The sequence below is a fragment of the Priceomyces carsonii genome (assembly GCF_900007245.1).
Source record: "Priceomyces carsonii strain CBS4050 genome assembly, scaffold: Debaryomyces_carsonii_scaffold_2, whole genome shotgun sequence".
NCBI lineage: Eukaryota > Fungi > Ascomycota > Pichiomycetes > Serinales > Debaryomycetaceae > Priceomyces > Priceomyces carsonii.
The window spans coordinates 1,256,630-1,282,692 of NW_026946675.1; the positions used below are offsets into that span (position 1 = coordinate 1,256,630).

The 26,063-nt window shown below is 37.7% G+C and overlaps 15 protein-coding genes across 15 annotated transcripts in view; 7 read left to right on the plus strand and 8 right to left on the minus strand.

Annotated features, from left to right (window-relative positions):
• PRCAT00002132001 (uncharacterized protein) overlaps window positions 1-733 on the plus strand; it is a gene marked incomplete at both ends in the record, with an annotated part of 2,471 nt that extends 1,738 nt beyond the window's left edge. Inside the window, one exon of the mRNA XM_062951969.1 lies at window positions 38-733. Within this exon, the coding sequence (XP_062808918.1) occupies window positions 38-733 (696 nt within the window). The remainder of the gene's footprint in view (window positions 1-37) is intronic.
• Window positions 734-1,525: 792 nt separating this feature from the next.
• Window positions 1,526-2,614, plus strand: PRCAT00002133001 (uncharacterized protein; the record flags this gene model as incomplete). The annotated part of the gene is made up of 1 exon (XM_062951970.1): window positions 1,526-2,614. The coding sequence occupies one exon, from the start codon at window positions 1,526-1,528 to the stop codon at window positions 2,612-2,614; it is 1,089 nt and encodes a 362-aa protein (XP_062808919.1).
• A 664-nt stretch (window positions 2,615-3,278) lies between these two features.
• On the plus strand, window positions 3,279-3,947 carry PRCAT00002134001 (uncharacterized protein; the record flags this gene model as incomplete). Its single annotated transcript, XM_062951971.1, has 1 exon — window positions 3,279-3,947. The coding sequence occupies one exon, from the start codon at window positions 3,279-3,281 to the stop codon at window positions 3,945-3,947; it is 669 nt and encodes a 222-aa protein (XP_062808920.1).
• A 422-nt stretch (window positions 3,948-4,369) lies between these two features.
• CUE5 (ubiquitin-binding protein) lies at window positions 4,370-5,497 on the minus strand (the record flags this gene model as incomplete). Its single annotated transcript, XM_062951972.1, has 1 exon — window positions 4,370-5,497. The coding sequence occupies one exon, from the start codon at window positions 5,495-5,497 to the stop codon at window positions 4,370-4,372; it is 1,128 nt and encodes a 375-aa protein (XP_062808921.1).
• A 698-nt stretch (window positions 5,498-6,195) lies between these two features.
• Window positions 6,196-6,518, minus strand: PRCAT00002136001 (uncharacterized protein; the record flags this gene model as incomplete). Its single annotated transcript, XM_062951973.1, has 2 exons — window positions 6,196-6,425; window positions 6,491-6,518. 2 exons carry the CDS (start codon window positions 6,516-6,518, stop codon window positions 6,196-6,198), a joined length of 258 nt encoding a protein of 85 aa, XP_062808922.1.
• Window positions 6,519-9,542: 3,024 nt separating this feature from the next.
• BRG1 (GATA-type transcription factor BRG1) lies at window positions 9,543-10,484 on the plus strand (the record flags this gene model as incomplete). Its single annotated transcript, XM_062951974.1, has 1 exon — window positions 9,543-10,484. One exon carries the CDS (start codon window positions 9,543-9,545, stop codon window positions 10,482-10,484), a length of 942 nt encoding a protein of 313 aa, XP_062808923.1.
• An 888-nt stretch (window positions 10,485-11,372) lies between these two features.
• PRCAT00002139001 (uncharacterized protein) lies at window positions 11,373-12,605 on the minus strand (the record flags this gene model as incomplete). Its single annotated transcript, XM_062951975.1, has 1 exon — window positions 11,373-12,605. One exon carries the CDS (start codon window positions 12,603-12,605, stop codon window positions 11,373-11,375), a length of 1,233 nt encoding a protein of 410 aa, XP_062808924.1.
• Window positions 12,606-12,699: 94 nt separating this feature from the next.
• Window positions 12,700-14,349, minus strand: MET1 (uroporphyrinogen-III C-methyltransferase; the record flags this gene model as incomplete). Its single annotated transcript, XM_062951976.1, has 1 exon — window positions 12,700-14,349. The coding sequence occupies one exon, from the start codon at window positions 14,347-14,349 to the stop codon at window positions 12,700-12,702; it is 1,650 nt and encodes a 549-aa protein (XP_062808925.1).
• A 178-nt stretch (window positions 14,350-14,527) lies between these two features.
• On the plus strand, window positions 14,528-15,820 carry PRCAT00002141001 (uncharacterized protein; the record flags this gene model as incomplete). Its single annotated transcript, XM_062951978.1, has 1 exon — window positions 14,528-15,820. The coding sequence occupies one exon, from the start codon at window positions 14,528-14,530 to the stop codon at window positions 15,818-15,820; it is 1,293 nt and encodes a 430-aa protein (XP_062808926.1).
• Window positions 15,821-16,065: 245 nt separating this feature from the next.
• Window positions 16,066-16,578, minus strand: PRCAT00002142001 (uncharacterized protein; the record flags this gene model as incomplete). The annotated part of the gene is made up of 1 exon (XM_062951979.1): window positions 16,066-16,578. The coding sequence occupies one exon, from the start codon at window positions 16,576-16,578 to the stop codon at window positions 16,066-16,068; it is 513 nt and encodes a 170-aa protein (XP_062808927.1).
• Window positions 16,579-17,041: 463 nt separating this feature from the next.
• On the minus strand, window positions 17,042-19,210 carry SCT2 (bifunctional glycerol-3-phosphate/glycerone-phosphate O-acyltransferase; the record flags this gene model as incomplete). The annotated part of the gene is made up of 1 exon (XM_062951980.1): window positions 17,042-19,210. One exon carries the CDS (start codon window positions 19,208-19,210, stop codon window positions 17,042-17,044), a length of 2,169 nt encoding a protein of 722 aa, XP_062808928.1.
• Window positions 19,211-19,592: 382 nt separating this feature from the next.
• Window positions 19,593-20,234, minus strand: PRCAT00002144001 (TRAPP complex core subunit; the record flags this gene model as incomplete). The annotated part of the gene is made up of 2 exons (XM_062951981.1): window positions 19,593-20,111; window positions 20,175-20,234. 2 exons carry the CDS (start codon window positions 20,232-20,234, stop codon window positions 19,593-19,595), a joined length of 579 nt encoding a protein of 192 aa, XP_062808929.1.
• An 803-nt stretch (window positions 20,235-21,037) lies between these two features.
• SUR2 (sphingosine hydroxylase) lies at window positions 21,038-22,039 on the plus strand (the record flags this gene model as incomplete). The annotated part of the gene is made up of 1 exon (XM_062951982.1): window positions 21,038-22,039. The coding sequence occupies one exon, from the start codon at window positions 21,038-21,040 to the stop codon at window positions 22,037-22,039; it is 1,002 nt and encodes a 333-aa protein (XP_062808930.1).
• Window positions 22,040-22,349: 310 nt separating this feature from the next.
• On the plus strand, window positions 22,350-23,249 carry PRCAT00002146001 (uncharacterized protein; the record flags this gene model as incomplete). The annotated part of the gene is made up of 1 exon (XM_062951983.1): window positions 22,350-23,249. The coding sequence occupies one exon, from the start codon at window positions 22,350-22,352 to the stop codon at window positions 23,247-23,249; it is 900 nt and encodes a 299-aa protein (XP_062808931.1).
• A 567-nt stretch (window positions 23,250-23,816) lies between these two features.
• Window positions 23,817-25,610, minus strand: PRCAT00002147001 (uncharacterized protein; the record flags this gene model as incomplete). Its single annotated transcript, XM_062951984.1, has 1 exon — window positions 23,817-25,610. One exon carries the CDS (start codon window positions 25,608-25,610, stop codon window positions 23,817-23,819), a length of 1,794 nt encoding a protein of 597 aa, XP_062808932.1.
• Window positions 25,611-26,063: the final 453 nt, after the last annotated feature.

Consider the following 26,063-nt stretch of genomic DNA (forward strand, 5'->3'; position numbering starts at 1 on the left):
AGAGTCTTCCACGCCGTGTGAATCTTCAACTCCAGAGTCGTCTACACCCTGTGAATCTTCGACACCTGAGTCTTCCACACCCTATGAATCTTCGACTCCACCTTCCCCAACTACACAGCATTCGACGCCATATGAATCATCTATTCCACCTTCACCAATTCCAGAGTCTTCGCTGAAAATTCTGACCACTCCGTTACCTGTATCGATTACATCGATACAAATTACAACTTCCACAGTAAGTACCTCGACTGAAACAGGAACTGCGACGAGCACCTTGACAATATGTGCCAAAGGTGGCCACTGTGTAACAGTAACTACAACTTATTGCCCCTCTGAACTGGAAACGGCAATAGGTTCTCCTTCAGGACCAGGATCGACAGAAACCATTAAAAAGCTTACTCCGCTGGGAACTTATGAATCAGCTAATACAGAAGTCAGTCCTCTGATTGAAACCACATCTACTCGCGGCTCCCCAGAAATTGCAGCGGAGTCGACTAAGCTAACTTCAGGGACCCCACCATTGACGACTGGTTCCTCAATTGTAACAGAGGCAGGTTCTAGCTCGACATCTTCATCAGTGGCTTCCTTTGAGACAATTCCTGCTTCAGGCTCCTCTTCTGTCTCTTCAGAATCAGCCACTGTTAGTACCTTCGAAGGTTCTGCAAACTTTTTGTCTTCCAAAAAATCAATTTTGTCGGTAATAGCTGCTACCTTTGCGACCTTCTTTATCTGATTAAATATCGAGAAGGTATTTTCACTTTCGATTTCAATTTCAATTTCCATTTCTCCACGAACTATTCCAAAGCTTTTCGTTTTAAAAAAGTTATATTAAAAATAACTACTTTTTGGGTGGACATTCATTTACAATTCTTCTAATATCTTTTCTACTTATATTTTCACATTAAAATAATACAATCAGCCATATATTTTCGAAGAATATGATATCAACTTCTGTTATCCTCTCCAGAATGAGCACATACCTTTTAATTTCTTGCTGTAATGCTATGAAAGCTAATCTTCATTAGTCTTTCTGATATATTAGTTTATGTTTGTGTAATAAACATATAAGCCAGCGGAATACAATGCTGCAAATTTAAGATGGTATCTTTTCTAGTATGGCTTAACAAAAAAAAGACAAGATATAAGCTTCTTTATAGCGCAATAATCTGAAATTGAGTTCACAGTTACTCCATTTTAAATTTATGCTTGGTCCTCGGAATATAGATATCATTGAAAATATTTTCGTGACTTTTTATACATCGAAAACGCATTCATAGTCAAATGAGAGCGAACTACAGAGACAAACCACGAGGGCATGTAGTAGTAAGCTTCTTGAGGCTGTGGGTTGCCATCCAAGATATTTATTTGTTTCTCATTTTGCTATATATTGTTACAACTATCTTGATTATCATTTGCGTTTATTTGCAGAGGGACATAATAATGCGAACAGGAAAAATCGAGCATTGAAAGAATTTATTACACTGAAGGAACCCAAAGTCGCTTTATATTTATAATAGAAAGTGAAATGCTTATAGCGCAAGTGAGAGGATGCTGCCTTTTGAAGAATTTATTACTTCATCGACCCCCTACTTGTTTCGTCAGGTTCAAGTCGAACCTACCAGATGTGACGAAAAACAGAAACCTTCCTTCTAAAGAAGAGTGGGAGCATTTGAGACAACATATTCCTGGCGAATCAACACAAGATAACGAACTCAGGAGCCGCATTCCAAAGTTCCCTTTAGCAAAGGAGAATGTTCCAACATTGCTCCCTAGACCTGGAGTACCTCAAGTCAGCTCCAAACTTCCATTCAGACAGGTAATAGAAATATTGAAGAATAAAAAGAAACCTGAATTAATTTACGAAGCAGAACCCCATAGATTATACTTTTTAGCATGCTTTTGTTGTGCTATTGTATTTACTGTGTATGGGCTTGTATTGCTAGAGTACGCTTACTTCCAGGCAAATAAAGATTATGAAGAGAATTCTGAGGAATTGGAACTTACCTTACGTAAGAGGGAATGGGTGATGTCACTCCTTAAAAATGGGTCACTTGGAGCAATAATGCTTACGGCTGCGTATTTTGTATCTAAATTTCCAACACGGTTGATAAGAAGGATGTGGTATTTACCAGGAAAGGAGGAATATGTCAAATTTACATCGTACCCATTGTTCCCGGGAAGACCAACGCCTGTTTATACGGTTCAACTCAAAAATCTAGCCAGGAAGCATAAGGGACGAGTGTGGACTGGTAAGGGATTTTACGGGACTTCTGATAGTTCTTTGTTTTTTTTTGTCTTGAAGGAATCAAGCCCGAATAAGACATGGATAGTTGACAGAAAAGGATTCTTTTGGTCTGATGGTAGAGTATTTGACTTTCTCTTTGGAAAAGAAACTATTGCAGAAGCTGAAGCCGGAATTCCCTATGACGAACAAATAGGTATTGTGAATAGACAAGTTCAAAAGAAGAAAAAGGAGCTTAGAAAAAAACATGGTTTTTTCTATAAATGGAAGCTTCTGAAAAATGACATGCAAAATGATGTGCAAAAAGTCGGATCCTATATAAGTTCTCTCTCAGGGAACAAAAGGTTGCCTAAGGGCAAGGATGAGAAATAAATACAGAAGTAAAACTTGTAAATAGTAATTGCAATTGTGAGTTGCAGTCTCAACAACTAAAGAATACATGCTGCTACTCTCGAGACCTATAATTAGTCTTTCTTACCTTAGCTTGTCTCATTTCATATGTGTCAAGTAACTTACAAGCTAGTATTTTCGAAAGTAGTGTTTCGCATTGTATCTCCGCGATAGGAAATTCATATAGTTGCCGTAAGGCTCCAACTCAGTTCCATATTGTCATTACCCTGTCGCAGATTATGTAATAAGTAGGCGATAATTTTTACAACACAAAAATTGTTGCCACCTATCTCAGTTCGAACCCCCTCCCTATCCAAAAACCGCAAGCACTTTTACGAAGTACTGTTAGGACATACATTAAGGATTCTTTTTAAGTCAGAAAGCCCTCTGTTGATACATATATTCACAGTAGAGCTCATACAGACTCTCTGGCATTGTCACAGGTTTCTTTATTCATAGAGAGAACCAGTTGTATATTAGTTGGTAGCCTTAGTTGGCATTTATCAGACCAAAGTTAAAGACACTCGTAAGGCTGTATCACCCTAGTTAAATTACTAAGTGAAAGACAATAAGAGTGTTTACAATAAAAGAGGTAAAGTCTTATTCATTGAACTGTGTATAGTCAAACTTAGAAAGTACGACTGTTATGGCACTAAGTGAAGTGAAGGTCCTGAAGAGGAAGATTAACGAATTGGAGGACATAACAAATAATGATATATATCGTACCAAGAAGATGAAAATGAAGGAAATGTACTATGATGGTAAACAGCCTCAGCAACAGAGGTCACCGTCGCCGTCAGAAATTTCGTCCTCTAGTCCTCCTAAATCCCGTTCAAAGTCAGTATCGTTTGATTTATCTAACAACACTCAATATGAAAATTCGCCTCTTTTGACACCGAAGGAAGAGGATGATTTCGATGGTGACATATTGAATAATGAGGAAAGCAGTATCGAACTGGTGGAGAATGAAAAAGCTATAGATGTTGCCAAGAATCCCGACTATGTTGCTCTATCATCGACACTTCGTCTTTTGAAGAATAGCAAGCACAATATACTTGAGGATATAAGCAAATTATCGGATCTCTTGAAAGAGCATTCCCAAAAATCTAGCAAAGATGAGTTAGTTGATTTTGTTTTTAAATTAATGAGTAATGACTTGAATTTACCTAAACCCCACAAAATCATAAAGTCGCCCCTAATCGAGTGGACAAAATATCATGGTGGTTTAGTAAACGTAAATAGGGGCTTGGTCCAGGCGCTGGAGATTGATGAGTCCCTTTTCAAAACTTTGAACGTATTTTGTTCAAAAACATGAAAGAATTGATTCTTTGTGTCAAGCAAGTACGATATACGAAATGTATCTAAGAAAGATTATATGAAAAAGTAATAAAAAAATCGTAAAGCACTAAAATATCAAAAATATAGGAGAACGAGACTTTTACACCAGTCTTTAATCACTATTTATTCCTCGTTGTCAATAGGAGAGGGAAAGAGAAAGTGATGATGTTGGGTCCACTGTATTAACTGTACTCCTTTTTAAGCCTTATTCTTTTTATGAGCTGCTTTCAGTTGTTATGTCTTTTATTCAGACTTACCACGAGCAGGCTTGTGCTTGGGTATAGCTCGCTTACCAGTTAAGTTTATAGATTAACGAAATTCTAAAATAAATTTAAAGTGACGAAAAAGAACATTACTACGTAATTTGTAAATATAAAGTGACTTAAAAAATATCATAAACTATAAAACACTGGATTTCTTGTTTGCATCATTTCCGGATTCTTCATCTTCACTGTCTGTTACAAGAAATGCATCAGAATTCACTGGAGTATCAGCACTCAATGGCTGCCATTTCTTTTCATTAGAAGGCTGATTTGGTAATGGTTTATCAGAATCTCCGGGGGTTGCCCTACCACGGCTCGGTAAAGTTGGAGGTTCATCATCCGTGTCTTTATTAGTTAAGCTTATCTTGTTATGAAAGTCATTCGAAATAATTTCAGGATCGTCATCAAACCGCTCCGATCTCCCTTTACTGGTGTTAAATGATGAACCGCCCAAGGCACCAAATAATTTCGGATTCTGATTATTCTGAGGCTGTTGAGAACCATTTTCTTGAAACTTTTTGGCTATGCCACTGACCCACCCGTTTAAGGTGGTTCGAGCCTCTTCAATACCTTGAGTAAATGATTCTTTGATCTGCTCCATTTCATCAGGGCTATCATAATCACCTTCTTCCGTAGGTCTAGCACGGTTATGCAGGTTTCTTCTTTTTTCCTGTTGGCGTCTACGCCTCCTCCTTTCTTCTTCTTCAAATTCCTTTTGCAATTTCCTTGCCAATAATTCATCATCAGTGATTGATGGATTTCGAGTCTTTTCTTTAGTTGTTGCCGTCAGGGATGTGAAGGAGGTACTTGTTGGGAGTTCAACACCCACGGAAGGGTCTGAGAGGTATAATAAGCCATTGAAGGCAGGATCAACATTACCCTGAGAAGCAATCAACATAGCTGTGATATATTTCTCCTCAATTGCAGGGAATGCCTCTTTTAAATCGTTAGTTACTCTTGTCAATGGAGAAACTGGTCTAGGTGGTCTTTGAGGCGGTGCCCCTTCGTCTTCCTCGTCTTCATTGGTTTTTTCTGCTTTCGAATCCGAGGATAAAATATCTTTAGTTTCATGTTTGCTATCTAACGTGCTTCTTTCAATTTCATGTTCGGGAGCATCCTTGGTTTCTGCTGACTCCTTTATAGGTTCCTTATCCTCCCCTGTCTTTGACACTTCCTCTTCTTTTTTACTATCAATATCTATCGATTCAATTGGTTCATTTTTGACAACCGTCAATCCTTCAGGTTTTTGACTTTGCTGTGCCATCTTGCAATAGAGCTTCAATGATTTTAAAGAAATTAAGGTATTAATTAAACTGAGTTGTAAGTTTACACAATTAATTCTCTATATGTGCACCAACCAAAAATGGTTGCTTTACAAGAAGATTTTCAATCAGACAACTTAGGCATTACTTCTTTTTCTTTAGATAGTAATAAAATATTTGCTCCGAACATTTCTAGAGCTTTTTATCATTCGCTACTATTGATTTAAAGTGTGGACAGCGGAGATAAAATAAACTGCAACTACTGTTTTTATCATGCTAATTTCAGCTTGAATAATATTAACCGTAGTTCGACATTTGAAATATGTTGTAGCTAAATAATGGCAGCGAAGAGTTACAAATATATGTAATCTATTCGTATGCTTTCGTAATTCGAACTGTGAAAATTGCTCGTCGTATTAGTGTGACCAAGAGATTGAAAGATAGAAGCATACTTTGAGTTCAGCCCTGAACAAGAAGAGTGATATTGAGACTTTGCCTGGTCTACATATTATCACGATGACGTGATCGACATTAGTAATTATACCGTATTTTATTAATGACTATGTATTGTTGATCTGCAGTTCTACCATAAGCGTAGTTGTCGTATCATGTCTAAACTTCACATTAGTTAGATACTTCAAATAGTAAAAAATCCCAGTAGATGATGAAAATCTCATTTATTTTTCTCTATGAAACACATTTAATTCAACTCTGCCTTTCTTTTTTCTTTGGCCTCTTTCAATTCCGTTTGTCTTCTTATTAAATCCAAATTTTCACACTCCTCCCAAGAGTGCTTATCGTGCTTGCAATCTACAGATGAGTTAGCCGATTGCCTAATCAAACATGTTTGGTAGAGGGCAAAGTAAGCAGCACATCTATCTCTCCAACGCAATGGAACTTTATATTTTTGTAAATCTTCTTCGCTGACTACTGCGAGTTAGTATTATTTATCTTCAAAATGTCGACAGCGATTATTTCGAAGTCGCAGTACTTACGAAGCGGTGGAAATTCTGTCACAGTCATGATTGACTTAGTTGGATCAATTAAAAGTGAATTAATACAATCTCAAAGTAGATAATCTAATTTTTATCATTAGAAAATAAGTGTGTCGAAGAACCAATAGAATCCATTGCAAACATTATAATTATTACATGCAGGATCTCGATTTGTAAAGACTGCCTTCAAGATGAAAAGCATTACGATCAAGAGAGACTTTAACGTACTTGGTAGACCTTCATTAAGCAGAGTTGTTAGTCTTTTGAAAGTATTTTTTTTTTTAAAAAAAGCCTTTGTTTTGAACGTCTTCTTTTTGTAGGTTCTTTTTTTAATGTCTTCTGCCTCTCTGATCTAGCTACATGTATATGTGACTTCGATTCCCTGAGCATCAAGCCGATCCAATTTTAATGCACGTCTTATCCATTAAACAATATTCTACTTATCAAAATATTCATGAGAGTTGATTATGACGAAAGCGATATTCTTGAACTTCAATAATATTGCATTCTTCAGCACTTCTTTCTCCCCTGCTAAAGCAGATTGTCTTTTAAACTAGTTTTGGACTGTATTATTTTATATGTGAGCACTTTACTTATGAGCATCTAGCCTTTGTTTCAAAAATATATATTGGCACTTGTAAAACTCATCCTTCGTCTTTGAACAGAAAGAAGTACCTTTATCAAGGCATTGATAATAATTAATTAAATGTGCAGCACAGCGGTCTCTATGGACAAATGGAACGTTATTGTCATCGAGTTCTTGCTGGGAAGCTAAAAAGAAGATGTTAGTAACTTGAGTAGATTTTAATGTATGACTTCATTAAGTTCAACTCGTACTGAAAGACAGTATTGAGTATCTTAACTTACGAATAGATGGAAACTCATATGCTGTTGACTCTGTCATCTCAAAATTCTTATCAGGAAATGATCTTCTAGGTAGTTCAACTCAGGCCCAATAATTTATGTCACCTGCTAATAGTATTAAGAGAAATGCTCAAGAAAGTTTGATATTACCTCAAAATTGTGCTTATGTAATTGGGTGAAAAAATTAGCGCAGCTGTCAGTTGAACCTGCGAACGGAAAAAAAGGAAGCAGATCTGACTACCCTTGCTAGTCAATAACAAAATATCGTTACTGCACTGTCATCGTATATCTATGGTAACTTCGTCCGCCCATCCTTCCTCTTTAAAAGCTTCTAGAGTGTAGGGAGCGAGTTCCGATGATCGCAGTGTCTGATTTTAATGAGTTGCGACTGAAGTTTTATGTATTTAAGGACCAGAAGGTACTACTGAAGTAAAAGAAATTAAGCATCTTGGCTCCCAAACTTGGATCCATCCATACAACGCAAGTCCACAAGGAGGTGCCTGACAAGGATGCATCCTAGAGGGATTGGAGTATTGGGATAGATTCATACACAATCGCAGACAACAATTTACTTATCGCAGTCTTTATCACCACTTGATGGCTTATGAAGCCAAATATAGTGGGAGGGAGGAACTACTAGAATTGGCCAGTGTGGAGAGTAACGGTATTCTGGGTATTGCCCGTATAGGAGTCAAAACTGCGACACTTTTATTCCAAGATAAGAGATAGAATCTGGTGACAGATGGTGTCAAGGATGGTGTCATCCGACATAAGCGTTTACGTATAGTATGCCAGATTAGATCCAGCGGAGGATGCAAGCTTAGGGCGGAGTCAAAAAAAAAAAATAGCGAAGAATAAAAGTCTTGACTTGTGTGTCGGGGACACATGTGCTATTCTGCTCTCCAACTTTTGTCATTACGGCCACAGATATGGCAAAGTGTTTCATTGCATCCTAGCAAAATTCAACCAGGAGAAAGGCGCTGCCTTACAACAATCTCGCCTACAGATCTGATCTCACTAGAACAAAATGCCTCGGTATAAGCATTATTATATAATCGCTATAAAAGTTTAGACTTTTTGTTTCTTATTAAATTCACGTCGATCAACATACAAAGGTGTGCTCGTAAACGTAGATCACAGCTTTCAAGAAGCGCAATTCAATCATAGCCCTATAGAATGCCTATTACGGAAGCCAAAGGTAATTTAGCTCCGCGAGCGCAGCTGCTCAGTCGTCCTCTTCTAAACTTGCGGAACTGGTTTCTGCGAACGACCTCTTTCATGAAACACGGCATTGGTTTTTGCTAAATGCCCTCAACAGCCGAACTTGTTCGGCCTTGTTACCCAAAAAGCTTATAAACACGTAATATGCAGAACGATTCGCCCCTCACGATGAAGATTCTATTGCGTGGCGCTGGACCGACTATGAGACCACCAAGTTTGATGGGCCAAGCTCCTTCTAAAATTGGCGATCGACCGTAATTCTCTGGTCATGGATCTAGATTGTAAGCTTTCGAAATTTTCTATGAAATTGAATGGAAATATTCACACCACACTTTGAGTTGTTTTCCATTTCTTTGTTGGCTTAGTGTTATTGAAGCTTGTCATGTGCGCCCAATTGTTTCAGCAGACAAGAGATCATGGGGCGCATGGTGTGCAAAAGAGGTATCATGAAATATAGAGCGCATTTCAAAATATCAATCAAACTTAATCAGTGAGCAAAAATAAAGCAGGCCAGTTGACACTGAGTGGGGGTCCTCGCATCCTTTGCTATAACCTTAATTTGTTCGCCTTACGTGACTCGCTTCAGAGTCCTTTCCTGGGAGCGTAGGGGTCCTGCAAGTTCAATGCAGCACTACGTTTGTAACCAACCGTCATTCCTGAACATTAGATTAACTTACGTAGTTGCACACAATAAGAAAAAGCGCAAATTCGACCAGTGCTATATTTATGTATAATATATATATGTATATATATATATATATGTAACATCTATGTAAGTTAATGTAATACGATTATGCTGATGTTAAGAAATAAATACATTGGGATTCAAGGTAAGAGAACGTAGTAAGAACTCAAAGTCACGTAGTTGAAATCAGCTAGTGGAAGATACTGTGTGATCAAGAAGGTGAAGATTATCTCGCCCATAACATCTGGTTGTCATTACGGGAAACGTCAAGTATAAAACGCAATGGGAGAGTTGGGAAATCTGATCAGCAGAATCAAACTACCTTCCATTAATGAGTTGACTTCAAATACACTGCCAATGTCACCAATAGTGAAGGACGAGAAGGTCTCGGTGAAGAGCGCTGGCTCAGATAAGGCCAAATACTTAGAACCGTCACCAGGTCTCAATTCAAACTATGTTTTGAGTAATTCAGCATCTATCCTGGGCCAGAATTTGTCTCCAAATATAGGATATTACGACTATGTTTCACCCAGCAATTCGATGCTGCAATCAAAACCAAAACCAAACCTTCGCCCACTTCCATTTCAATCTCAACATTATCAGCAACAGCTACAGCACCCTCATCATCAGCAACATCCTCATAATCAACATCAACATCAACATCATTCTAGCCCAGTCAATTCGCATTACGAATACTACACTTACAGACAGTCTCCTCAGTTGTCACCTCCAGTACAACCTTTGGTTTATACCTCTCAAAATGCAGGCTTTCATCCAACATATTACAAGGTTGGTCAACCGATGATGACCATACCTGGTGGCTTCTCAGGTAGTGAGTATGCTGCGCCAGAGATAATCAACAATAGAGTAAATAAATGTCATAGATGTGGAACAACAGAAACACCAGAGTGGCGACGGGGACCCAATGGTGTCAGGACTTTATGCAACGCTTGTGGTCTATTTCATGCTAAACTAGTCAAGAAAAAGGGCGCAACTGTGGCTGCTCGTGAAGTATTGAATAGCAGAGTGTGTAAAGGAAAGAACGGACGAAGAATATCTGTTAAAAAGAACATTACGGAGGAAATTAAAATGCCAAACAATAAAGCATCACCTATACATGCTATCGTCTCTCGACTGCCTCCAGAAGTTCCAATACTGGGAGGACTTCATTTACCTCCTCCAATCATGAGCGTAAAGTATCAGCAACATGCATCAACCCCTTAGATTCAACCATAAAATCCTATATAGGGAAAAAAAACTATTTTAATTAGGTCATGCTAAGATTTAAGCTATCAATACTTTCAATTTAATAATATTAATTTGACAATACTACTAATTCTTAATAAGATCTCCCCTTTGACTAACGGCAGTCAATTGTATGAGCTAGATAAATTTGCTTAAGCATTCTTAATTACGACTTCTTATCTATTAATCTGAACCCAACGTGGGTGGCATTTAGATGATAGGAACACGACAACGTTATCGTGGTCTCTATTGGTACTTTCTCTTACTTCGTATTATTCTAGGAATTACGTTTATATTACCCCTCATAGCCAGGCAGCTCTAGAGCTTGACAATTCCGCTTAAAGCCAAGCGATAAGCACTGCATAACAGGCTTATTTTATTATGGATTAGGATTTTGCGACAGAAGAAATATTTGAAATTCGCAACTTTAGCACGCTTCTCCCACCATATTCACACTATTGAATTACAGCGATTCTTGATGTGGTTTTTGCGAAATGGTTGAATTTATATTGTGATACTTCACCGTTCAGAGTTTGTAAATCAAATCCTTACTGTTTCCACCGTGAGATCTCGCTAGGGATCTCGTTAAAGATGCCCTACATCGACCTCTATGTTATCGCTGTTTGACATATGCCAGTAAAATGGCCGCATATTCGTGATGCGGACATTCCCTGCATGACGTCAGGCCGTCGAGTGGGGGGGTGGGGGCACCAATGTGTGATATTCTCAGAAAGAAGAGAAATCTAGACTGTGTCTGTGATCTCGTGATCATTCAGGTGACGACATTGTGACTTCAGACATTACAAGTACATATGTATTTATGTCGTCTATTTTGACAGTATATAGAGAAAGCCTCGAAAAGAATCATTAGATGATTCTATTTTGAGCTAAGGCATATTTCACTGACTCTAGAACGTTATCAAAAACACCGCCGGTTGGCTTGGCCACGATTGAATCCCAGTCATCATCCTTGAACACTCCTGTACGCACTAAAAGCGACTCCCAGCCATGATCGTTCGCACCTTTAATATCCGAAGCTGGATTATCGCCAACCATGTAGATTTTACTAAAGGGTGAGTCAGCAGGGGCCTTGTTGAGTTCAGGTAACGTCTGATTTGTATCATGTATTCTGTTTTCCATAAGCTTCTTCCTCCAGTCAATGAGGACAAAATGAGCAAAGTCATATTGAATCTTGAATGGCTTGCCCATGATAATAGAATGCAAATTCTCATGGGAGTCTAGACCATTAATTTCTCTGTACAATTGCTCAATTATGATTCTAAAGGCCCCTTGGCCAAAACGGGGCAATGGATAATCACTGGCAAAAACGAAATCATTGTTACTGAATATAATTGGTATCGCTGGGTCCTCTCTGTTCTTTAATTCCTTTGTGTTTCTTTTCGTCCCAATCTTACCATTCTGAGAGTTTAGCATATCTGAGACAATCTGTATATCAGTACCCATGTCCCTTGGATCATTGAAGACAAGAACGGCATCAATAGGCTTATCTAAATGAGACTTCGAGGGTTCCAATGCGTAATTTATTAACTCTTCTTCATTGAATCTGTGATGTGGTGACACTCCAGGGAAGGCTCTAACGATGTCTACTGGCATTATAACATCCTGAAATCCATAACCTAAAGCACAATGCCTAGCTTTGTCCTGTGGACCACCAACAACCATAACCCTGTTGTAGCCATTTTCGTGGGCTAATGCTTTCATAGGCGTATGACTTTGAACCAATTGTAGTGGAGATATCAGGAACCCAATTTTTGAGCTCAAGAAGTCAGTTCTAATCTTCTCGCTGTATCCACCTCCATTTGTCATAAGGATGAACGGCACTTTATGTTTGTTAAGTAGTTCCAAGGCTTCTTTTGCTTTAGGTAGAGGATGAGAGCCCCGGACTAAAACACCATCAATATCAAATACAAATGCTATATCAGAGCTCAACCTTCTCGAAAAAGAGAGCGCAAACTTCTGAAATGGCGTTTTCGCCAACCGTCTTGTTAAAAATTGCATCAAGGCCTGATAAATCGATTTCAGTAGAAATACAAGCAAATCAAAGAAAAATAAAAACGGCGCGATAGCGTCGTATCTCATGTTTTTTGATTAAAATGAGCCACTGATATCGTCCTTCTATTAAAATGTACACTTTATATGGTACAAAATCGATAAATATATACATATACATGCTTCATGACTCCTCTATCTTCTTAGAGTTTATGTAACCTGAGATGGGTCCCAATTCCAGTATGGAACCGCATCCTTCTTCGACCACCCACTCTTCACCATTTTTTAAAGGTGCACTTAGTATATCGCAAACATAGCCTGTAACTAATAACCCAGGGGGTCTCGATCCACATGCTTCCATGGCTCTACCGACGTTCAGTAACTTACACCTTATCACTCTTTGATCGGGGCATGATGCTCGTTCAACTATAGCAGCTGGTAACTCTGGATCCCACTTCTTTTCTTCGATGAGTTTTGAGACTAGACTATCTACTCTATGAAGTGCCATTAAAAATATTGTAGTTCTCGATTTGACGAATTCTGGAAGATTTGGTAAAGCACCTCTTCTACCGGTGCCAGTGCAAATCAAAACCTGATCTGCAACGTCTCTATGAGTAGCCGGAGCATTCGCTAATACAGGGGCAGCAAGTGCAGAGGTAATTCCTGGTATCACAGTTGGTTTATATCCATGTTCAACGAAGAATTTAAATTCTTCACCTCCCCTGCCAAAGATATAGGGGTCGCCCTGTTTTAATCTAACAACTTTATTTCCATCCTCTAAACTCTTTAAGCCCAAAGTTAAAAGTTCCTCTTGTGCCTTTTCTGCATTTCCTGGGAACTTCCTAGCAATAAATACTTTTGTTGCTTTAGGAATCAAATCAAGGACTTGCTGAGGAACTAATTTATCTGCTAAAATTAAATCTGCTGTATGTATCGCCTGAACTGCACCCAAAGTGAGAAGAGATACCGATCCTGGGCCAGAACCTACCAATGAAATGGACCCTTTCAGCCTCGATTTCATTTTCAGTAGGGTATAATTATCGATAACCCGGCCCTCTTTGTAGGCAGAAGTTAAGTTCTCCATGGAAAGATTCGCTAAAACATTCAAAGGATAATATTCCACAATCTGAGATAACCATCTACTTCTTTGCAATTTCTTTTGTTCCTTCGACATATTGAATTCATCGACTAATGAATTGAGATTAGCTGTAGTTACAGCATCATCATCGTTCTCTCCAACTGCATCAATAGCTTCTTGAAATCTTTTCAAATCTGAAAAGTCTTCTTCTATAATTTTACGTCTTAGATCGCCAACTTTATTACAAATTTCTCCAATATTCGGAGGTAAGCTGTTAGCTAGTTCTCGTCTTAACCTCGATGCTAGTTTGCAGCCCTTTCCTGAAGTTGACACACCCAACTTAAAATCTCCTGAAGTATAAGTAGATAACAAGGAGAAAGTACAAAGGTCAGGTGAGTCTGAAGTATTTATAGGAATTCTCAATCTTTTACATTCCTTGTATATTTTCGCCTTCTGAGTGTCATCGCTCACCGGTAATGTGACAAATACTCTATCAACAACGTTATCTACTTCCGCCCTACCTAAGGAAACTAAGTCGTTTAGCTCAAATTGCTTTTGCAATACTTTAAGTTTACCTTCCTCTAACTTATCTCTAATAGATTGTGGATATAAGCTCAGATCTTTTTCAGATATAAGAATAGGTTTAGCTCCCGCCTCTATTATAGCACTTATCCTTAGTGCAGCAACATTAGAGACACCTATGATTAAGTTAACTTCCCCTTCACAATAAAGTGAAGCCAACAAGCTATTAGACATTATGTTACTAAACACCTCTTGAACTTCAAAGTTTTTATCGTATTGAATTTTGCAATATATATGTCTTCATCATTACCCAATATCACGTGTGATGGTGTTGATGTGCAGGATAATTTAAATTTTTTTTGTATAGCTGGGGCCGTTAAGATCTGTCCACGGAAAGAAACAGATATCAAACATGGGTCAAAAGAGAGAGTTGGGCCTTGGAAAGGCATCTAAGCTGAAAAAGAGAAAGTCTGAACAAACCAAAGAACCTAGTACCGAAAATGAGCTCCAACAGAGTAATGAACTAACAATAGAGTTGAACGAAGAGATCGATGCGGACGATGAGCTTGCTCAATTGAAAGCACTTTGGAAGACATATGCGACATCTGAAGAAAAGAATGAGTTAGTTTTAAATGGAATAGTTCATGAATGCGATCGTTTACTTAGAAACTCTGATTCTTCGGAGGAATCGAGGCAAAAATTACCTGATTTCTTCCATTCTATATATGCATTGGCATTATCTGCATTAGCAGCTTTTCAGGAGAACCCCAAGAAAGCGAAAAGCTTTTTCACTGCTTCCCTTGAGAGGATTGAGCTCGGAATTTCTACGTTTCCTGATTCTGTAAACTTACTTGTCACAAAGAGTCGGATTTTACTAAGCCAGTTGTTATTACAGTACATTGGGTCATTAGATGAAGCTTCCGTTATATCTTCAGAGAATCCAGATATCAGCAAACTATTGGATGAAGCATTACAAGTTTATGAGGAAGGAGAACGAAAGGCGGATTCTCAAAGTCTCTTCGAAGCGTTCAATGAAGAAAACTTTGAAACACTTCAAATGTTCGATGATCTACTTGAACACATTGATAACTTTGGAAAAAAGAAGAATGAAGAGGATTCCAGTGATGAAGAAGCCAGTGACGATGAAGAAGAAGGAGAAGAAATAGAAGTGGAAGAAGACGAGAACGTGTTGTCAAAAGAGCATCCTCTTTATGAAATCAGAACTACTGATAAATATAATCAATGGTGGAGAGATCATACAATTAAGTTTTTAAATAATGTTAGAACCCAAATCGATAAAGATGAGCATCATTTGAGCCCTTTGAGTCGTCAAATATCTAAATTACTAGGACAATCGTTTTTACAGGAGGCTGAAGTGCCGTCAAATGTGTTTACATCATTAACCTATGATGAAAATTTACAAGGTACCGAGGAGCTTGCAGGCTTGACGAAAGAGCAGGCTCAAGAATATGCGAAAGATTTGTTAAAAAAGGGTTTAGAATACTTAGAAGCGGCAGAGCATAAGGATGAGCCTGAATCATGGGTTATGATTGCAGAAGCAAAAATCTCACTAGCTAACTTATATGAACTAGATAGTGAAGATCAGGAGCAGTTATATGCTGAGGCGGAGAAAATCCTTACTAGGGCAAACCGAGTTACGCACGGGAAGTTTCAGAGCATTTTAGATAATTTACTCGAGAGCTAAAATATTAAGAATTTATTTCATTAGTTGATTACTTTCAGGGACATATGAATCAGGGCATCAGGAAAAAAAAAGGGTATATAACGTCTATCACACGATTATACTTTATATCTAATAGTAGTGTAAAATAAAGTGCAAGTCTAGCATGAGGAACCGTCAAACAACCAACCACATTAAATAACAACCATCTAAGAAAGAGGTAACAATGTATTAAGAACAAAAAAACATAATGTCGCATTGTTCATCATTCATACTTTATTCGTAATGGTTCTTTCACTTTGTAATTTCATTGCATTCTTTTCATGGGCATTATCCTTGCAATACTGCAAGCCCTGACAGAGGTGGTCTTCTAACAATCTGTGCTTTGCACAGAACTTCCCCTGACAGTGACTACAGCTACCGACCATTCTTAAAGGAGCAGAATTACAAGATTTGAACGAGCACCTGTTCTTCTTACTCTTCACCTTTTTAGAAGTCGTCGTAGAAGGCACTGGGGTATCTGATGGCTCATTAAGGACGTTGCTATCATTACTCATTAAGATAACAGTTGCATCCTGTTCTGGTCCGATATTGTACGACTCTAACGTCCTATAGTGAGAAGCTAACTTCTCCCCGTTGTAAATGAGTTTGAAATCTTCTGGAAGTTGTGATCCACTTGGGCAAGCTACCTGTGCTGAGCTCCTCAAGTCTTCTACCGTTGAATTATCCGGAATGGTCACAGAGTAGGAAACTTCGGTAGACAATCTAATCTTTATCTTCATTGTAGCTATAGTTAAAAATTATTGGATTTTTAGATGATTCAAGTATAGTTAGAGGTAACTAAGTCTTAACTTGCGTTACCTTAAACTTAAATAGTCTCTTATTATATAAAAAGAACAATTCCGAGAGCATTTATTACGTTTGCCACTGATCAAGATAGTAGATCAATTATATACAGTCTTGTGACCCTTGCTTTTTTTTTGGGGTTCTTACTGCGAAAATTAGTCACAGATAGGTGACAATATGAAGGAACAAAGAATAGAGCACAAGAGAAGAAGGTAGAGTATTCTGGACGCAAGTAGTATTAGTAGAATATTACACAAGTCAAAGGTATATTTAGGATATCATAATAGGAGGTTATAGCGATCTCTGCTGTAAAATACAGATAATGTGGATCTAGATATGTTTAATTGAGATGCTTATCTGAAGATTAACCTGGTGGTATGAGACTGATAAAAAAAAACTTCAAACATTCTTAGGGTCCTTGGCTAGTCTTTTCTTTAAAGATTTTCTTAAACGTATGTTCTGGGAGGTTGTATCGTCTACGTTTTCAGAATCGTCAAGTGGGTCTGTATCAGCGTCGGAGTCTTCCTCAGATGAATTGTCGTCGCTATTAGAAGAATCACTCTTGGATGGTGGACTCAAAACATCCAAAATATTGGAAAAGATTGGAACATCGGATAAGTCTTCAATGTTGAACTCCAGTGCATTCGATGTGACAGATTTGACACCGAGAGATTCTTCTGAAGGAGAACGGGAGATACTGTAGTCTTCCAGGGTGTCCAAATGATTGTACTGCTTGTAAAAGCTATCATAATCATCAAACAAATCAGGCCCGTATTTATTGCAAAGATTGGTGACTTTCTTGGCCAAAAACTCTCGATTCTTCTTGAGTTCCTCTATTTGCAAAATATCCTTGTGCAGACTCACGAGGGAGTAGAACAACGGTTTAAGAGATTTATAGTAGTCCACTCCAATTTCACCTATTCTTAAGGAGGCGTATGTCGTCAATACAGACCACAAATAGCAAAGCATGAAAATGAATACCTTAGAAAAACTCTCTGGCAAAATTTTCAGTTTGACAATCAAAACAGTTTCAATAATTGAGTAAGTTATATATAACGCAGGAGCTAAACCGAGAGCCACAATAATTTTCCAACTACCTAACACATCATTAGCTTTGAGCTTGACTTGGGATTTAGCTAAGGCTTCTTTGGCTTTCCTTTTTGAGATACGTTTTGCTGTTATGAATACCGGAGAGAACAATATGATTCCTGGCATACTTAGACCCAAGAAGAAAAAGACTTTGAAAAGTCTCTCGGAAAACATAATGAAGGTTTTAAATCTATTTGACTTCGAAAGCGTCGGGACTTGGTGGTCATGTAATCCCATTCTAATAAGTTTCTTGTTGTAATCCCCGACGAGTTTTTTAATTTCTTTGGCCTCTGGGTTATCGGAGTACTTTTCGTATCCCTTTACTAATCTCCTGTTCATTTCTACCACTAACGGCAAGGGAATAGACTGTCGGTTCGCCGATGTGTATAATCTTCTTGCTGCTTGAACAGCCATTAATGTATCGTAATCACGGCAAGTGACTGTAACTTCCTTTAATCCAAGAATGATAGTCTCCAATAATTTTGATACAGAATCTTTTGAATTTTCTTTGTATTTTTCAGCCAATGCCTTACCAACTACAATTGGCTTGCCAAATTCTATTACAACTCGCGATCTAAACTTATCTGGATGAAAGTAATTCATACCAACAGGAATAATTTGGATTGCAACATTTGGGTCTTTAGATTGAGCAGCAGCACCTAGGGCCATGATTGCGACGCCTGGTTTCAATGGTAACAATTCAGTTCTATCGTGAGAACCGCCTTCGGGAAAGATACCTAACACTTTGCCAGAGTTCAAGTGATTGAACACATGCTGAAATACTTCATTGTTATCAACATGAGGAGCAGTTTTAAACTTGGTTCCGCTATTCAAAATCTTTTTCAATTTAATATCCCTAGCTGTGGGGGACTTTAAGTTTACTTTGAATGGCTTTTTTAATATAATCTTCGAATCAGATTCTACCGATTCTATTTGTGCACTTCCAAATGAAAATCCTATCAAGCCTTTTGGCACACATTCCTTCGTAAAGCATGTACCCTTTCCTTCCACTATCAAAGGCTCGTTTTCTAAATCTTTTACAAACATCTCTCCTGTGGCAGGCTTCAATAAGTCTTGTGCTCTTTCCACTGGTATGACTCCTGTCATCAATGCCATTGTACCGATAAACTTTCGTCTGTAAGAGGTTGCAGCTATCAAAAATGCAATTCTTCTGCCTGACTGCTCCTTTACTTGCGACATCACAACTAAGGGATCAACAAACTGGTTGTGATGCGGAGCTATGACAAATATTACGGGACCCTTTCTTGGAATGTTAAAAGATCCTCTACTCCTGATATCCCTGAAGAATGTATGAATAACAATGTCAAAAAACCATAGAACCAAATCATAGGTACACATAACAAGAATACCCGATAACCATTTCCAATTAATTTTGAATGATTTTTTTGTCTTTCCTTTTGAACTTAAAGGTTCATTCAAATCAAGTTGCACTTGACTGGCCTTACCTTCACCTGTCATCGTTTTGGTGATGCCAATGAATATAATTTTTAAAACTATTCTGTAAATACCCCATTCTCATTATATTTCTACGATCTCCATTTTCACATATGATAGAGCACTAAAGAATGGATGTAATGATCAAAATAGAAATATATATAGATATAGACACAATTACAGACACCTTTGTAGCTATAGAGGTAGATGTGCATCTGAGCTTATCATTATCGATATAAATGCTGTTTATGATAAGCGAATACCATATCGGGAAAGAATTTGAAAGATTAAAAGCCATGCCTAATAAGAATACTGATCTCCCGATGTCTTGTTTGTCTCTTTTAGTGATTTTCAAACCCACTCGTCTTAATTTAAATTATCAATTCTTCGCCGCTTGGGTTGATTCTTAATCTTCACCCGCAGGAACTTCATCTTTCAACACTTTGATTAGTTTCAATCTAATTTCTGTTTTATCATCACCTCTTAAAACGTCCTTCAAGAACATCACATCAACATCAAGCTGAACCATTTGTAACGCGCCTCGTAATACTCCACAAAGAATTTGCGAGTACCAGAGTTCTTTGCCTATCTTAGGATCACTCGCTAAAGGCAACTCCACGAACTCTGCTAATGGATTATCTACCAATATCAATGAAAATGACTTCCCGTCAGCACTCCAGTTATCTACTATAGGTTGAATATTCAAGAATATCTTGAATCCAACTTTAGAAATAACCTCAGCTGTCTCCTTGAATACATTGCATCTCTGAGCTCCAGTTTTTGCTAGAAACTCCTCAATCAATCTCATCCCTATGTTATATCCCATCTGGTCTAGGTGCTTGTTCACTTCCTGGTAGTCATTATTGAAGTCTCTGCAGAGTTGTGATACTACCGAACCATATGTCAACGTGAATATCTCTGAATTCTATTCCTATATTAGTATTCAAATCCTTTGAAAATCGTCACTTCAAATTTCTTTTCAACTTACTATCTTTTCTACGTTATTCTTCCATATCTCATCACCTGAGTACCTCGTTGCTTTAGACATTCTTGTTGTATATAAAAAAGATCAAAGTATTTCAACGTAGATTAGATCAGAAATATCTGTGCGCATGCGACTTTTTCAGGAAGATAAAACAGAAAGATCATTAATCATGAGACAATATACGTAGAGAATGAAACCATAAGTAGGATTGATTGGGCACAGAGGAATACTATCACTTAGAGAAGAATAGAGAGTCTGTGTGTTCACACAGTTACGACCTCGTCGTAAGCCGTATTCGTAGCTACGCGAAATAATACTAATTATCCGATACTAGAATAACCAACTAATCTAGCATTGGCATTGAAGTCCATATTTTAAGTCCGCCATATCTCTAGAGAACTAACTCCGGTTTGCTACCCTGTTGGCTCCATGGGGACAGGCTTTTGCTGATGAAAATCTGCCCCTATTAGAAACGACATCGCTCTTCGCGGACTTCAAATATCGCTATTCGGATACTAACAGCAAACGTAAATAAACTGCTCTTCATTGCAAAGGCAAAACCTAAGCCTCGTAAATTTTACTAATACTATCCGGCTTCGTTAAGCTTCTGAGAGACCACAAGTAAGCCCAAAAATCGTTCTAAACAGCTACTTTATTCATTTTAGCTGGTCAATAAAAGTCGCTTTTCGGTCATTCTTTAATAAAAACGTGACAAAGACGTGAATTAAAAAGAAAAGAGAATACAAATATATACAAATAGAAAGAATAGAAGAAAAAAGAAAACAAAACTAACTCCAAATTATCGACTAATTATTGAAGCAATCTGGCAGAATATAGTAAAGCAGTGTTTAGACTTGGTAGCTACCATGAATACATTTAAGGAGACAATGACTATACCGTCAAATTTTTCAAACGTTGTTTCTGGAGCCTTATACGAGAGTCCCCTTGTAATTACCAAGAGACAAGATTTGATTAGCGGGATTCCTGATGGAATACTTGCTCTTATAGCACCAGTCATGGCATATTGGACATATTCTACCTTTTTCCATATAATCGACGTGTACGAGTTGGCAGAGAAGTATCGGATACATCCTAGCGAAGAGGAACAGGCGAGAAACAAAGTAACTTTGGCAAACGTTGTGCAAGATGTCATTTTGCAGCACATAATTCAGACAATAGTAGGGTATGCTGTATATTGTTTTGACCCCGTTTCTACAACGGGCTATGAATTGTATCAAATGTGGGTCTTAAGACAAAAGTATGTCCCAGCATTCATTCCAGACAGTGTGCTATACTATGGATATATGTATGGATGGCCTATTTTTAAAATAACAGTTTCGATGTGTATCATTGACAGCTGGCAATACTGGCTCCATAGAATTATGCATATGAACAAAACATTATACAGAAGGTTCCATTCAAGACATCATAGACTATATGTGCCATTTGCATACGGTGCCTTGTACAATGACCCTGTCGAAGGATTCTTGTTGGATACTTTAGGTACCGGTATTGCTAGTTTTGTTACTGCGTTGACACCGAGGGAAGCTTTGATTTTATACACGTTCGCGACTTTGAAAACTGTCGATGATCATTGTGGGTATCGTCTACCGTATGACATATTTCAAATTATATTTCCAAACAATTCCCTTTATCATGATATTCATCACCAAGCATGGGGTATCAAACACAATTTTTCGCAACCCTTTTTTACCATCTGGGATAAAATGAGCGATACACAATATAGATTTGTTAATGAATACAAAGCTATGCAAAATCATATCACATTAACTAAGTACAAGGAATTTTTGGCGAATCGGAAATCCCAAGGTAAGAAGGGAGTTCAAGAAAAGAAAAAGGATATCTAGAGCATGGCTGTATTTTTGGAAAAGTCATTTTAAACCTACATCGGAGTTTTGGGATCTATTGGATGATAGAAAACACTAAATCTTCTCATAACTATACAACTGAAAAATAAATTAATACTCTTGTTATTCACTAATGTTTGTACATGTTCACATTAATCTTAATATATATATACATATCCGTCAATGAACTATTAATCATTTTACCGATACAGGTCCGATACCGGTCTCCGCATTTTCATTATATATAGTCTACAGTTCACGTAATATAGGTTATTATAGTAAAAAGGTAAAGACTCATAAACTATAAAAGATGTCAACCTATTCTGACAAAAACTTTAACTCTAAACATTATAATGAGGCAAGACCAACTTATCCTGATGCTTTCTATAAGACTTTGATTGCATATCATGAAGAATCTTCGAATGATGGCAAGAAAGACCTAGCTGTTGACGTGGGGTGCGGATCAGGGTTTGTAACATTCAAATTGCTAGACTATTTCAGCAACGTCATAGGTACCGATCTTTCTCAAACTATGGTTACACAATGCAAACAGGACCCTCGTTCACAAGGCCCTAGCGCTTGCGTCAAGTTCTACGAAGCACCGGCTGAAGCCTTTCCAAGCGAAATAAATGAGGGCTCAATTGACTTGATCACAGGTGCTGAATGTATCCATTGGGTCAATCATGCGAAGTTTTTCAAAGAATCCTCCAAAATGTTGAAGAAAGGCGGCACTTTGGCTTACTGGTTTTATAAGGACCCTATTTTCGTCAATTACCCCAAGGCAAATGAGTTATATGATAAATATACGTACGGCTCATCTCGCGATGCGAGTCAAGGTGACGGGTTCGAAAAGTATATGGGGCCCTATTGGGAGCAGCCTGGAAGGAACTTTCTCAGAACCCTCTTGAAGGATGTTGAGGTACCAAAGGATTTATTCGAGGATGTCGTAAGAGTTGAGTTCGACCCCCATGTTGATGGTAATGATAGCTCTAAAACTAGCTTGTATATCTCCAAGAAAGTCACTCTTTCTGGTATTTTGAGCTACGTTAAAAGTTGGAGCGCTTACCATGCGTGGATGAAGGACAACGGTGACAAGTACAATGTTGCTGAAGCCTTTGTCGAAGAGCTACGTTCTGAAATGGGCTGGGATGACAGCTTCGAATTTGAAATTGTTTTTGCAACCGCTTATACATTTGCTCGGAAGAAATAGACTTATTATAAGGGCCCTGTATTACTATTTCCTCTCGATGGTTTTCGGACTGCATTACAAAATTAAACCTGCAAATACGCCACAAACAAACTAGATCATGGTCCCATTTTAAATTCATAAATAATTGGACGTCTAAAATCAAGCATTAATATTCTTCCATGTCTTTCATTCAAGATAAGGTAGCCATTTATAGCCTTTAAATGTCTATAAAATTCAATTTCTGAAGATTCTTACACCTTTGAGCATTCATTGACAGGAACAAAAAAGGCTTGTGCAACGCTCTTTGAAAATTTCATTTGTAAATTTATAAAATTATTCTCATCTTTGGTAATTGTGGGAGACATCTCTCATTTCTTACGTTTCTAAGTTCACTGTAAGTCATGTTTTACTGACTTACTCACAGATAAAACTGGAAAAAAAAATTTTTGATTTTATATGGAGGTGGAACCATAAACTCTATACAACAATTCTATGTAGCGTACTTATCAGATATTGTTTAATTCCCCTATCAAAAAATCTAGTTCTACTCTCTACTGAAATAAACTTAAAGTTATATAGAAACAGGATTTAGTGATATTCTTCAAAACTTGTAATCAAGCCATCAATCAAAGCAGCTAAACCAATTGCCCCTGGATCTGGTAAGCCTCCCTCGCTTTCAAACTTTTTGAATTCATTTTCAGATACATAAGAAGCCCTCCCAAACTTTGCAGTTAATTTTCTAGTACTTTCCGCTCCATCTATTGCAGCTTTCTTAGCCTTTTTAAGGTCATGCGTCTTTCCAATTTCAGTAATAAATGGTTCTAACGCATCAACTAAAGTCCTATCCCCAGTCCTTGCTTGAGTGTATATAAACAAAGACAGCAAGGCTTCTTCAAGGGATTTTGCAAGATTTCTTCTGCTAACTTCAAAAGGACCTTCTTTGCGATTCATATTCATGTAGCTCTGGGCTAGAGCACTAATAAAAATTGAATATATCCCTCCTGAAGTTCCTCCCATATGTTCTTCAACGATCATGGCAATACAGTTTAAAGCACTAACCATGTCTGAAAGATCTATAGAGTTGTCATCTAATGCTTCTAATATTGCGTGTCCACCTGCTGCTAGTGTTTCACCACAATCACCGTCACCTGCGACAGTATCGTAAAGAGTAATTTGCAGCTCCTTAGATAACAATTTTTCCAAACCTCCACGTAATACTAACTCAAATACTCCAGCATCTAATGTAACAGATGAAGTGATGGGTGAAACTTCTTCTGTATCATTTTCAAATTTATCTTTTGCTGAGTCTCTCTTGAAATTTTCTCCGATAGAAGACACGCTAGAGACCCATCCTGTAGCGTTTGTAGGTGAATCAAGCAATTCAATAATTTCATCACCTCCAGCTCTACTTGCATTGAGTAGAGTAATACTAAATCCTTGGCAATTTAGTGCTGTTGTAAATGCACCAATGTAAACTCGTACAGGAAATATTGAATAGTTCTCAGCAAGTTGCTGGATCACAATGCTTCCAATTACATTTAATTCTAATACTGAAGTTCCTCCTAGGTTATTAACTAACAATACGACTTGTTCATCAGATACAAAAGGTACGTAACTCCTCTCTTTATCACTTTGAGATAATAGATACTCAAGTAACTCCTGAATGAGGTCATCTATATTCGGAATACTGGAATATTTTTTAACTCCTGGCTCATTGTGAATTCCCATACCTATCTCAATTTCATTTGGTTTGAGTATCTCCATTTCATCTTCGTCTCTACCAGGAACAGAACAATGCTCCAAGCTCGCACCAATAGTTACCATATTATCTGCGACATCTTGAGAAATTTTTGCAACCTCAATCAACGAGGCACCCATGGATGCTTTAGCTCCTGAAATCTTATGAACCAATACTGTTCCAGCAAGTCCTCTCCTGCCTACCAATCCATTTTTTGTTCTCCCAACTGCAACATCATCAGCGACGATTACTAACACAACTTTAATACCAAGAGCTTTAGCCCTTTCTGCAGCTAAACCAAAATGCAAAATATCTCCGGTATAATTTTTAACAATTAATAGGTAACCTTTTTCAGATTTGATTGATTTAATCCCAGTAAGTATTTGTTTAGCTGAAGGCGATGCAAATATATTACCTGCAACTGCGACATCTAACAAGCCATCCCCTACGAGTCCAGCATGTGTTGGTTCGTGTCCCGACCCTCCGCCAGATATCACAATTACTTTCTCAGAAGTGGATTTTGAATTAATAATAACCTTTGCACTTTCATTCAAGGTTAATGAACGGTTTGTGGTGCAAAGAGACCTCAAGTACAACAAGACAAGATCTTGATTAGAATAATTCCAATGCTTTAAAAAAAGCATAGTATAAATTTATTCAAAAGATTTTTTTTAAAATTCTAAACTGAGTATATATTTTAATAGTTCTAATTATAAATTTAATATAAATAAATACTTATCGTTTGATAGTATTGGTAGTTTTACCACTGGGGCTAACATCACCTAAACAAGGTGTTTCATGATTCTGGACTATCTTCGCATACCATAGAGCTTCAAGCGCTCAATCTTCCCTTTGTGGAAATAATAGCCGCTTCTCTTTTTATTTTAGCGAACCTAGTTTGAGGTCACGTGTGTATGTTGAATCATACCAGGGTTTTTTACGAGTAAACTATCTATCGCAATTTTTGGTGCACTGATACGTAAATAGCTGAATGACAGATATTGAACATTTGGTAGAGGTATCGCTACAATACATGACGTATATCTACTAGATACTATGAGATGTAATAGTAACTATTTGAAAGTGGCCATATAATA